At 48.0% G+C, this 13,568-nt stretch overlaps 1 protein-coding gene across 4 annotated transcripts in view; it reads right to left on the bottom strand.

Annotated features, from left to right (window-relative positions):
* The window catches only part of hars (histidyl-tRNA synthetase), a 108,763-nt gene that overhangs the window by 25,650 nt on the left and 69,545 nt on the right, over window positions 1–13,568 (bottom strand). For 3 of the 4 annotated variants that reach the window (XM_088390264.1, XM_088390275.1, XM_088390256.1), the window contains 3 exons: window positions 9,846–9,973; window positions 9,458–9,730; window positions 8,836–8,952 (listed from right to left, as the gene is read on the bottom strand). In XM_088390264.1, the coding sequence (XP_088246390.1) occupies window positions 8,836–8,952; window positions 9,458–9,730; window positions 9,846–9,973 (518 nt within the window). Of the gene's footprint in view, window positions 1–8,198; window positions 8,370–8,835; window positions 8,953–9,457; window positions 9,731–9,845; window positions 9,974–13,568 lie in introns of all 4 variants that reach the window. The other variant, XR_015861376.1, reaches the window with a different exon arrangement.

The raw sequence follows: 13,568 nt of genomic DNA, 5'->3' as shown, positions 1-13,568 counted from the left end.
GAAAAATGTATGTATATGTTACCATGCGTTCTCTAATGAGTACTTAATCACAATATTACTGCAAAATATGCTTGCTGTTTTGCCTTGCTGTTTCTAATCTTGTGCAACAGAAGAGAAAAGTTGTGGCTGGTTCAAGCGAGATACTGCTGACAACTCAGAGAACATCCACCAAAATAGCATCAAAGGATGTGCCATGACCCACATGACCCTCCAAGAGAACATCACGTTCCTCTTTCCATCTAGACGTTCTTCTTTCTATCTGACAGACCCAAAGAATGCTGCTGATTACTTAAACTGTTTTGCTGATATTGTCTTGTCAGAATTTAACACCTTGTGCATCACTTCTTGTTTCTTGTTTATGAGACGAAGCCCACGCGCTTTTCCCCCTCCCTTAGGGGTTTGTCGTCTCACACTGTGGGTAGGACAAATCCAAATAAAAAGAGCGGGAGTGCAGAGAGATATTCAGTGTGAGTAGGATTGTTGTTAGCGATCTGTACTGCACTCCTCGCAAGCATTGAATCCATATTCTGTCTCACTTGTGTTTGTCTGCTGATACTTTTCTCTTACACAGATATTCAGACAGCGAATTGAACCTGACAATCAATTTACTTTTCCTGTATCTTCTTGGTGTATTTTCACCAAGTGTGGCAAATTTGAATAGGTGCCCCTCTCTAGAAGTGAAATTACAAAGGTACTCATTCGAACAGCAGCCCTATTAGAATAAGTCAACCCGTAACAATGAGTACCCCCCCCCCTCCCCTCCCGTTTCAGCCAACGTGATTCCTGACGGCCTAATGACTTTTTCACGTGGCTCAGTCATAGAGTGATAGTCTCACAACTTATAAGTGGTGGGTTCAACTCTTAATTGCACCAAATTGTAATAGGTACGTGACCACATTGCAAGGAGTACGTCGAAGCACACAATAATTTATTAGCCTAACTTTGTGTCTTCTCGGGGGTACTTTAAGTACCGTATTTTTTGGACTGTAAGTCACGTTTTTTTTCATAGTTTGGGTGGAGGGCGACTTATACTGAGCAGCGACTTATATGTGAAATTTTTCACAAATTTTCAAAATTAAAAAATAAATAAAGTGAAACAGCGATAAACGAGCCGCGGTGCAGCAAGGGATTACTGTAATTTGAATTTCAAGTGATGTCAGCAGCGCGGCGCAGCGGTTGTTTACATGAAGGACAAAGATTCGATCACGGGATGACGAAGATGATGAAGGGCCCTACGTACTACCGGCATCATTAGCGGCTTTGTTTGTAAGTGACACGGAGGACGAAGAGTTTGAAGGATTTAATGATTTGGAGTGACAGAAGGTTTGAAAAACTATTATGGCTTTTACGCACGCCCGGTCCTACTCTACGGAGCTATCTTTCACCTCCGTGGATGGAAGTCGGGGGCCGGCGCTCGGCTGGGTGGCTGTCCGGGGACGGTGGATGGGGCTCGGACATGGCTTTTAGGCACGCCCGGTCCTATTCTATGGAGGTCTCTTCCACCTCCGTGGCTGGAAGTGCCACCTCCGGGGATGGGAGTCCACACCGCCGCACGCCTGGAAGTCGACACCGGTGCTTGGGGCCGTGTGGCGGTGAACTATTTATGTGATAGTTATTTGATATACAGTGGAGCCTCGGTTTTTGAGCACAATCCGTTCCAGAAGGCTGTTCGAGAAGTGTATCGTTCAAATCCCAAATCATGTTTTCCTGTTACAAATAATGGAAAAAAAAATAATCCGTTCCAAGCAAAAAGAAAACGCGCCTTTTTAAAGCCTTTTTTCATTTGCACATTTTTGTCCAATCGCGCAACTGCAGTGTACCGCCGAACATGCAACCGTAGCGCGTCGTCCACCGCGCAACTGCACCGCGCTGGTCGCATTATTGTGACAGAGCCGTCGCTGAAATTTAGAAAACATTTTTAAAGTCCTGATGTACTTTCCAAAATTCAAGTTGACATTAGTGGGTAGGGAGCTTAATTTTGTCCGATCCCGCAACTGCAGCATACCGCCGAACGCGCAACTGTAGCGCGTCGCCGACCATGCAACTGCACCGCGCTGGTCGCATTATTGTGACAGAGCCGTCGCTGAAATTTAGAAAATATATTTAAAGTCCTGATGTACTTTCCAAAATTTAAGTGGACCTCAGTGCGCAGGGAGCTTAATTTGGTCCGATTGCTTTAGGAGCATCTTTGTGTTTTAGGATGGCTTTATTGCTTCCACTTGTTTCCTTTGGAGGCATGATTAGAGTTGATGCAATCCTCAGAGTAACGAAAATGTAATAACGAATGGAGTCAGTTGGCATGCGGGTTTTCTTGGCTCATCTCGCGAGGTTCGACAACCGAATTTCGTCCGACATCCGAAGCAAAATAAATCTCTAATTTTTTGTTTGAATACCGATTTGTTCGAGGGGACGTTGTACGGGACGTTCGAAAACCGAGGTGCCACTGTATTTCATTTTGTGGAGCAAAATGTATATGTTTTTATCGTTACAGTTCAGTAGTTGTTGGTTCGCTGAACTCTTGTTTTGTTAAATAAAGAGCCGTTTACCAAACCCACGTCTTTCCTTGTACTTAGTTAATGCTATAATAGTTATATACTAGATCTGTAGAATAACGACGAGGCTGATGTCAGGGCGCACGCGTGGCGTTGTTGACAAAGGACGAGGAATTTGATCGATGGATTTAATGATATGGAGTGACACAGATAGTTTGATAATATTATTGCTTTTATGCTTTTATTTGCTCTGTGAGTCGTCACCTTATCGTCGTGGAGGGGTTAGCGTGCCCCTATGATCCTAGGAGCCATGTTGTCAGGGGCTTCATGCCCCTGGTAGGGTCACCCATGGCAAAAGGGTCCTAGGTGAGGGGCCAGACAAAACACGGCTCACACAAGCCCCTTAAGATGAATAACATAAATGGATTTTGTTTTCCCTTGCCCGGACGCGGGTCACCCCCCCCCCCTCCCATGGAGCCAGGCCTGGAGGCGGGTCTCGAAGGCGAGCGTCTGGTGGCCGGGCCTTCGCCCATGGGGCCCGGCCGGGCACAGCCCGAAAAGAAAATGTGAGTCCCCCTTCCCATGGGCTCACCACCTGTGGGAGGGGCCAAAGGGGTTGGGTGCAGTGTAAGCTGGGCGGCGGTCAAAGGCAGGGACCTTGGCGGTCTGATCCTCGGCTGCAGAAGCTGGCTCTTGGGACATGGAATGTCACCTCTTTGGCTGGAAAGGAGCCCGAGCTGGTGTGCGAGGCAGAAAAGTTCCGACTAGACATAGTCAGACATGCCTCCACGCACAGTTTGGGTTCCGGTACGAGCCCTCTCGAAAGGGGCTGGACTCTTCCACTCTGGAGTTGCCGATGGTGAGAGGCGTCGGGCAGGTGTGGGTATACTTAATGCCCCCCGGCTGGGCGCCTGCACATTGGTGTTCACCCCGGTGAACGAGAGGGTAGCCTCCCTCCGCCTTCGGGTGAGGGGATGGGTCCTGACTGTTGCTTGTGTCTATGCACCAAACAGCAGCTCAGAGTACCCACCCTTCTTGGGGTCCCTGGAGGAAGTGCTGGAGAGCGCTCCTTCTGGGGACTCCATTGTTCTACTGGGTGACTTCAATGCTCATGTGGGCAATGACGGTGAGACCTGGAAGGGCGTGATTGGGAGGAACGGCCCCCCCGATCTGAACCCGAGCGGTGTTCTATTATTGGACTTCTGTGCTCAACACGTATTCTCTATAACGAACACCATGTTCAAGCATAAGGGTGTCCATGTGTGCACTTGGCACCAGGACACCCTAGGCCGCAGTTCGATGATCGACTTTGTCTTAAAAAGTCAAAGTCTGCTTTATTGTCAATTTCTTTACATGCCAAGACACAAAGAGATCGAAATTACGTTCCCACTATCCCACGGCGACAAAACATAGTTCACAATGTACATACAAGTAATAAACACAAGAAAAATAAAATAAGAAGGCACAATCAATGAATAAATAAGAGAGATGAAAATATAATAAATAAACAAATACAATAAATAAGCACAGGACGCTACGCAGAAGGGGGAAGAGAGTTCAGGATCCTAACAGCCTGGAGAATGAAGCTGTTGGTGAGTCTGGCGGTGCGGGAGCGCAGGCTCCTGTACCTCTTCCCAGAGGGCAGACGATCAAGAGTGAGCGGGGTGACTCACATCACTCACAATCGTGGTCGCCTTGCGGCTGAGATGGGAGGCGTAAATGCCCTTCAGGGAAGGGAGTGAAGCACCAATAATCTTACCAGCCGTGTTCACAATGCGCTGCAGGGCCTTCATGTTGTATTCAGTGCAGTTACCACCCCAGACAGCGATACAACTGGAGAGGACGCTCTCAATGGTGCCACAGTAGAATGTAGTCATGACGGCCGGAGGAGCACTTGCTCGCCTAAGTTTCCGCAGGAAGTACAGGCGGCACTGAGCTTTCTTCGCCAGTGACGCGGTGTTGGCGGACCAGGAGAGGTCCTCACTGATGTGCACCCCCAGGAATGTGGCGCTGCTCACCCTCTCCATCACAGCACCGCCGATGGTCAGTGGCAGGTGTTGGCTGTGACCTTTCCGGAAGTCAACATCAGTTTCCTTGGTCTTGTTGTTGTCATGTCATTGGATTAGCGGCCGCATGTTTTGGACACTCGGGCAAGGAGAGGGGCGGAGCTGTCAACTGATCACCACCTGGTGGTGGGTTGTCTCCGATGGTAGGGGAAGGTGCCGGTTCGACCTGGCAGACCCAAACGCTCTGTGAGGGTCTGCTGGGAACGTCTGGCAGAATCCCCTGTCAGGAAGAGCTTCAACTCCCACCTCTGGCAGAGCTTTTCCCACGTCCGGGGGAGGCGGGGGACATTGAGTCCGAGTGGACCATGTTCCGCGCCTCCTTTGTTGAGGTGGCCGACCGGACCTGTGGCCGTAAGGTCGTTGGTGCCTGTCGTGCTGGCAATCCCCGAAGCCGCTGGTGGACATCGGCGGTAAGGGATGCCGTCAAGCTGAAGAAGGAGTTCTATCGGGTCGTTCTAGCCTGCGGGACTCCGGAGGCAGCTGACAGGAACCGGATAGCCAAGCGGAACGCAGCTTCGGCGTTTGCGGAGGCAAAAACCTGGGCGTGGGAGGAGTTTGGCAAGGCCATGGAGAATGACTTCCGGACGGCTTCGAGAAAATTGTGGTCCACCATCCGGCGTCTCAGGAGGGGGAAGCAGTGCAACGTCAACACTGTTTACAGTGGGGATGGCGTGCTGCTGACCTCGACTTGGGACGTCGTGAGTCGGTGGGGAGAATACCAACTCAATTCCACCTACACGCCTTCCATTGATGAAGCAGGGCCTGGAGACTCTGAGGTGGACTCTCCAATCTCTGGGGTCGAAGTCACTGAGGTAGTTAAAAAACTCTTCGGTGGGAAGGCCCCGGGAGTGGATGAGATCCGCCCGGAGTTCTTAAGGGCTCTGGATGTTGTGGGGCTGTCATGGCTGACACGCCTCAACAACATTGCGTGGACATCGGGGACAGTACCTCAGGATTGGCAGACTGGGGTGGTGGTTCCCCTCTTTAAGAAGGGGGACCGGAGGGTGTATTCCAATTACAGGGGAATCACACTCCTCAGCCTCCCTGGTAAGGTCTATTCAGGGGTGGAGAGGAGGGTCCGTCGGGAGGTCGAACCTCGGATTCAGGAGGAGCAGTGTGGCTTTCGTCCTGGCCGTGGAACAGGGGACCAGCTCTTCACCCTCAGCAGGATCCTCGAGGGTGCATGGGAGTTCGCCCAACTCTCGGGAGGTTGGCGTTGGGGGGTGCTTCGGGAGTACGGGGTGCCGAGCCAACTGATAAGGGCGGTTCGATCCCTGTACCACCGATGCCAGAGTTTGGTCCGCATTTCCGGCAGTAAGTCGGATTCGTTCCCAGTGAGGGTTGGACTCCGCCAAGGCTGCCCTTTGTCACTGATTCTGTTCATAATTTTTATGGACAGAATTTCTAGGCGGAGCAAAGGCGTTGAGGGGGTCCGGTTTGGGGACCTCAGCATCGCGTCTCTGCTTTTTGCAGACGATGTGGTGCTATTGGCTTCTTCAGGCCGTCATCTCCAGCTCTCACTGGAGCGGTTCGCAGCCGAGTGTGACGCGGTCGGGATGAGGGTCAGCGCCTCCAATAATGAGTCTATGGTCCTCGGTCGGAAAAGGGTGGAGTGCCCTCTCCGGATGGGGGATGAGAACCTGCCCCAAGTGGAGGAGTTCAAGTATCTTGGGGTCTTGTTTACGAGTGAGGGGAGGGTTGGAGCGCAAGATCGACAAGCGGATCGGTGCAGCGTCGGCAGTAATGCGGACTCTGTACCGGTCCGTCGTGGTATAAAGAGAGAGCTGAGCCAAAAGGCAAAGCTCTCAATTTACCGGTCGATTTACGCTCCTACCCTCACCTAAGGTCACGAGCTATGGGTTGTGACCGAGTGAACGAGATCGCGAATACAAGCGGCCGAAATGAGTTTTCTCCGCAGGATGTCTGGGCTCTTCCTTAGAGATAGGGTGAAAAGCTCGGTCATCCGGGAGAGACTCAGAGTAGTCGCTACTCCTCCACGTTGAGAGGAGTCAGATGAGGTGGCTCGGGCATCTCATCAGGATGCCTCCTGGAATTCCGGGCATGTCCCACCGGTAGGAGACCCCGGGGACGACCCAGGACGCGCTGGAGAGACTATGTCTCTCAGCTGGCCTGGGAACGCCTTGGATGAGCTGGATGAGGTGGCTGGGGAGAGGGAAGTCTGGGAGTCCCTCCTGAAGCTGCTGCCCCCGCGACCCGACCCCGGATAAGCGGAAGAAGATGGATGGATGGATGGATGGATGGATGGATGGGTTGATGGGTGGATGGATGGATGGATGGATGGATGGATGGATGGATGGATGGATGGATGGATGGATGGATGGATGGATGGTTACTTGATATATAATTTATATATCGTTATATGGGCCTGTGCAACCCGGCCGGCATTGTTGACATAAAGGACGATCGATGGATTTAATGATTTGGAGTGGCACAGACGTTTTGATAATATTATTGCTTATGTAATAGTTATTTGATACACAATAAATATATCGTTATATGGGCCTGTGGAATATTTTGAAGTGCAACCACCGTCAGCGGCGTGCACCCGGCCGGCATTGTTGACATGAAGGACGATCGATGGATTTAATGAATTGGAGTGACAGATGGGTTTATAAACAGGTAATTTATGTAATAGTTATTTGAATAACTCTGTTATGAATGTTACGTCAGGTTTGTTCTCAGCTCTTCATTTGTGTTTATGTCACGTTAGCATACCTATCGTTTAGCCTGTTGTTGCTCGTTCATGTCTGTTCTTGGTGTTGGATTTTGTCGAATAAATTTCCGCCAAAATGCAACTTATACTCCGGAGCGACTTATGTTTTTTTTCACGTTGTGCATTTTATGGCTAATGCGACCTACATTCCGAAGCGACTTCTAGTCCGAAAAATACCGTAATTATAGAAAATTACAACCTCCCTAAGCAAAGTTAGGAGGTCAAAAATGAAGTGACATTTATCTTTTGTAATAAGAGTTCGAAAAAGCAAAAATAAAATAGTTGTTTTGGTTTTCTGAATGTTTTACATGGAAAAATGGGGCAAAGAGTGTGACTTTTGGGATGGTCTGGCACACATTATTTGCTTTCACATTGATTCCTATGGTAAACGTTGCTTCTCTTTACAAAGTTTCTACTTACAAACCCGACCGCGGAATCAATCAAGTTCATAAATTGAGGTACCACTCTCTCTCTCTCTCTCTCTCTCTCTCTCTCTCTCTCTCTCTCTCACTCACTCACTCACTCACTCACTCACTCACTCACTCACTCACTCACTCACTCACTCACTCACTCACTCACACTCACACACACACACACACACACACACACACACACACACACACACACACACACACACACACACACACACACACACACACACACACACACACACACCTATACCAATAGGTATTGCTTTGCTAACTGTACCTACACACGCTGAAGAACTTGGTATCAGAGAACTGTGGCAGAAGAGGCAGTGCAGAGATTTAACCTTAAAACTAAGGTTTGTTGTCATGCTGTACGGTATGAAATGTTTTCTGTTATGTGGAAGGCCTTGGTTTGCCAACACACTGTAGATGAAAATTTGTTTTGACTATATGTCCGTTACCCTCTCTGTGCTTCTACCTTGTCGTGGTGGAGGGGCTTGTGTGCCTTAGTGATCCTGAGCGCTCAGCCAGCGGGGGGATACGGTCTACGGCAGGTCTAATCAAGCCGGACAGGTCAAAGATGAAAGGTCGGACGAAAAGTGGCACCTGGTCCTCCTGGTAGGGGGTTGGGCATAGGGGCTAACAACCCCTTACCGTAAAAACAACGAGGGTTACAGAAACTACAACAAATAATTAACCAAACACAACCCTTGGACCCGGTGAAGACTCAAGCCAACCAACTAGCAATATGATTGCTCCTGATGAAAGCCCTCAGAGGGAAGTTAGGAACATGAGCTTTCTTGGGCCCAAATCCAAGATAAGCAGATAAACGGCCTCGGCTCATCACCTATTCAAATAAAACATACTTCAAGCTCTGAACCTGCTGCTGTTTATACAAAAGATTTCCATTTGTTCTCTTCTGTATGAATGTTAACTGAACCGTGACTTTAAAACAGTAGATACCCAGGTGTGACTTTTGGCATACTGTAGACCCCATTTGATTATAGATTATATTAGTGGGTATTATAAACTATTGACACTGTAGTAGTTTAAAGACAACAGAAATAACAGCTCATCTTGACCACACTTGCAGCTGAAAAGTAGAAAAGCCTAACCTTGATGCCAGCGTTCCAAAGTTCAGTGACCAGTTTGAGTCTCTCCTCCATCAAGTTCTTCTGCGCAGATGCTACCATCACCTGCACCTCGGTTGTGCGTATCTTCAAAGCTAAAGCCTAAAGAAAACCATTCCTGTGACTCTTGACAGTAAACTTCAGTCTGGCTTCAAACTCATTTTTTTTCACGGGCCGCATTGTAGTCATAGCTTCTTTCGGAGGGCCATTATGACTGTCAACCCAAATAAATGTATGAGCACCTCATATTATATGAAGCAGGGGTGTCAAACTTTTTTTTCGCGGGCCACATTGTAGTCATAGCTTCTTTCGGAGGGCCATTATGACTGTCAACCCAAATAAATGTATGAGCATCTCATATTATATACAGTAAAAAACGGTCAAATATTTAAAAAGAATATATTAAAAGTGAAGACAATTTGCAATTCTAGTAATGACACACAAATTTGATGCACAATTTGTCTTCGCAGGCCACATGAAATGATGTGGCGGGCCATATCTGGCCCCCGGGCCTTGAGTTTGACACCTGTGCTTTAAGCCGTAAAGAATAAAGATTTAACATGAAAAAACATACAAAATAGAGCTCAGAAACATACTCCATACATACCTCAGCTTTTTGCTCCATGTACGAGAAGATTCTCTCAATGCCGATGCTGACACCAACGCATGGTACTTTCTTACCATTGGGGTCAAACATGCCAACCAACCCATCATAGCGACCCCCTCCAGCAACGCTGCCAACACTAACACACTCATCAGCAGGTGAACCATTTCGATCTTCAGTGGAACATGACTCTATACCTGCATGAAACAACACTGCTTCATAGATAACTCCTGTATAATAGTCCAGACCTCGAGCTAGACTGAGGTCAAACACCATCTGGAGATGACAAGATAACAACATTAGAGCAACAATGACTAAAAGAAATACTGTGTATATGTATGAAATAGCAAAACTGGGTGTATATAATCCCATAGTTAAGGGTATTTTGTACCTTGTTTGTAACCTGAAAAAGTTGCAAGTAGCTGAAGAGCAGCTTTATGTCTGATAGACCTGCACAAGCTTGCTTACTCCCAGACATTTTCTGGTCTTGAAGGAGGCGCTCTGCTAGGTCCATTCCGCCTACAAAAAACAGAAATAGCTACCTTTTAAACTTCCTGTAAACTGAAAATAAAAATGTCTGGTGGTGTGTTTATTTTACACACCAAACAGAAGACTGCTGGTAACAATGGGATAAAAAACAATTAAAAAATAGAGCCCTCTATCAAGTTGTCAGACACTGTGGGCGTGTCAACTCAACTTTTACCTGTCACTCATTCTGATTTTACAGTCTGCAGTGCTCCAGAGTGTGCCTAGTTTGTGCACGTGACGCCCTAATTTCACAAAGGTGTAACTGACAAATTTCAGAGGTACCACACATGGCAACCTGCCAATGGTGGCTAGAAAAAGGTCGCCTCGACTCAAAACCTCTCACAACATGCACATCATGGTCTCAGCCAATCGAAGATTGTGAAGGGCGCGACCCTCCTCCGATGGGCTGTAGTCCAGATAGTTCTGTCCCCAAGCCCTGACATCACCCTAGATTAACAGCTGTCGAGTTCAGTGGTGTTGACAAAAACGTGAAGTTGCTTCTAAAAGACTAATAATTATCCCCTCTGTGGCAATGAATATGTTACAAACCATGATAATCACTGAGCTAAAATTCACATGGATAGCCCTTAACAAGGCAATCACTATGTGCTTGGTAAAACAATTACTTCACAGACAAGTAATTGTCATATTCCTTACATTCACACTGCCTGTGGTGGGGATGGGGGTTTTGGGAGTGGGGTTCCAGAATTACTGTATTTCCATAGTCTGAAACCATATTAAATAAGAGCATCTCCAAATTTGCACAGCAGAATAGCAGGCTGATAAATATTTTAAATCTACTCGCTAAATTAACCTGGAAAGAATAAAAAACTCTAAGGACTCTAAGGTTAAATATATTAGCATGATGATGATGATGATGATAGAACTTTATTCATCCCACAGGGGGGAAATTTACTTGTCACAGCAGCGCATACGAGTGCAAGAATACAAGTGCCAAAATTTCAAAAAAGGATAAATAACAGACAAGGGCAAAGACAAGTGCCATGAGTAGAGACGAAACACAATTTTATCAGGTGCCACGCATGTTGTAGAGTCTGACAGCAGAGGGAATGAAGGACCTGCGGAATCGTTCCTTCCTGCACCATGGGTGTGATAGTCTGCTGCTAAAGGAGCTGCTCAGGGTCTGCATAATGTCATGGAGGGGGGGAGAGGTATTGTCCATGATGGATTTCAGCTTAATTAACGTCTTCCTCTCACCCACAACCTCAATGGAGTTCAGGGGACAGCCCAGGACAGAGCTCGCTCTCCATCTTATTAAGTCTCCCCCTGTCCCGGTCCGTACTGCCCCCACCCCAGCAGACTACGGCGTAGAGGATGGCTGAGGCCACAACAGAGTCATAGAAGGTCCTGAGGAAAGCCCTGCACACACCGAATGACCTCAGTCTCCTCAGCAGGTGGAGGCGACTCTGGCCTTTTTTGAACACGGCGTGGGTGTGATCAGTCCAGTCCAGTTTGTTGTGAAGGCGAACACCCAGGAATTTGTAGTTCTCCATTACCTCAATGTCCAATCCCTGGATGTTCACCAGAGTGAAGTGGGGTGCTGTCCTCCCGAAGCTTACAACCATCTCCTTTGTCTTGCTGGTGTTCAGCTGAAGCTGGTTGAGCTCACACCAGCTGACAAAGTCCTTGAAGTCCTGTATTTCACATCGTTCCCCTCAGAAACATATCCAACAATGGCCGTGTTGTCGGAGAACTTCTGGATGTGGCAGTGTGCGATGTCGTGGGTGAAAAGGAAAGGAGAGAGCACCGTACCCTGGGGGACATCTGTGCTGCAGCGCACCACGTCAGACTCAGTGATGTAACCTCACATACTGCGGCCTGTCGGTGAGAAAGTCTGTTGTCCATGCTAACATGCGCTGGTCCACACCCGCCTTCTCCATCTTCACCCTGAGCAGTGACGGCTGGATGGTGTTAAAAGCGCTGGAGAAATCGAAGAACATCCCAAGAACTCCCAGTGCTCCCGATGTCCTCCAGGTGAAGCAGTGTTCTGTGCAGTAAATAAATCACTGCATTGTCTACCCCAGGGGTGGTCAATTCCGGTCCTCAAGGGCCGGTGTCCTGCATGCTTTCTATGTCACCCTGTTGCAACACACCTGATTCAAATGGTCAGATAATTAGCAAGGTCTGCAGAAGCTGGATAACAGTCCTGATCATTTGAATTAGGTGTGTTGCAGCAGGGAGACCTATAAAACATGCAGGACACCGGCCCTCGAGGACCGGAATTGCCCACCCCTGGTCTACCCCAACACCAGGCCGGGAAGCTAACTGCAGGGGGTTCAACTGCGCTCTCACCAGTGAACACAGGTGACCCAGGATGATCCTCTCCATGGTCTTCATCAGGTGGGAAGTCAAGGCAATAGGCCTGAAGTGGTTAGGCTCCTTGGGGCGCGGCACCTTCGGTACGGAGACCACGCAGGAGGTCTTCCATAATGGGAAATATAGTATTTATTTGTACAGGGAACCCCAGAAATCAACCGCCTTGGTATAGAACACTCCTCTGCACATCAACTTCATCAACTTTCGTAAAGTCTTTGACAGCCTACATTGTGACACCCTATGGAAGATCATTAGGGCCAATGGAGTTCCTCCAAAACTGGTTGCTCTCATAGGGATGTTCTACCATCACTTTGAATGCAGCGTCATTGTTAGTGGTGAGCTATCTACATGGTTCACTGTGGAGTCAGGTGTGCACCAAGGGTGTACTATTTCCCCCATTCTCTTCCTGATTGCCATCGCCTGGGTCATGCAGAATACAACTGACAGACCCAGGGGTATTCAATGGATTTTGTTCTGTCAATTAACATAAACAAAGGAAAACAACCAAGTCAAAAATAAAGAGGACAAGACAAAAAGAAGGAATACGAAATGCACAGATGGAGAAACTATCAGACATCATAATTTTATCATGCATCCGAGGGATAATGGAACCAATACGACGGGCAATGAAAATACACCATATCAACACAGCCATCAAACCGTACACTAAACTCCATCAACTACCTGTGCATCCCAAAGACAAAATTACACCGGAACAAAAGTGCAACACCGTCTACGATACAGTGCAAGTCATGCAACAAAACATACATTGGAGAAACAAGAGGGTTATTCAACATAAGGAAAAAGGAACATCAAAAAGAATGTGAAAAGGAGACAGCGGGGCGATTCACAAGGACACTAAAAGGAAAGGCAGAACAAGAAAACCTCAAATCAGCCATCACAGATCACTGCAGGAGAAACAATCACATTATGGACTGGGACGGGGGAAAAATCATAACAGAATCCAACAAATTCAAGCGATGGATCAAAAAGGCCATCGAAATCAGGAAGCAGGCTAGCAGGACTATCAACAGGGACAAGGGGGCTTACACCCTATCGCACACCTTCTCCAAGGACCACCAGGGGCGGACGGGCCGGCTCGGCGGACTTTGACAGGTCTGCCGAGCCGGCCAACGAATAAATGATACGTCGGATGACGGCTCTGAGGAAGACTGGAGTGCGCAGTCGAAACTGTCAGCAGCAGGTAACAATGAAGAAAAAACATTTCTAGCATTTGTCTGAAAATAAG

Source organism: Syngnathus floridae, chromosome 1, assembly GCF_059516105.1.
Source record: "Syngnathus floridae isolate MCC-2025c chromosome 1, RoL_Sflo_1.0, whole genome shotgun sequence".
NCBI classification, from domain to species: Eukaryota; Metazoa; Chordata; class Actinopteri; order Syngnathiformes; family Syngnathidae; genus Syngnathus; species Syngnathus floridae.
Note: the sequence above shows the minus strand (reverse complement) of the source record. Positions and strands in the feature narration are given on the sequence as shown.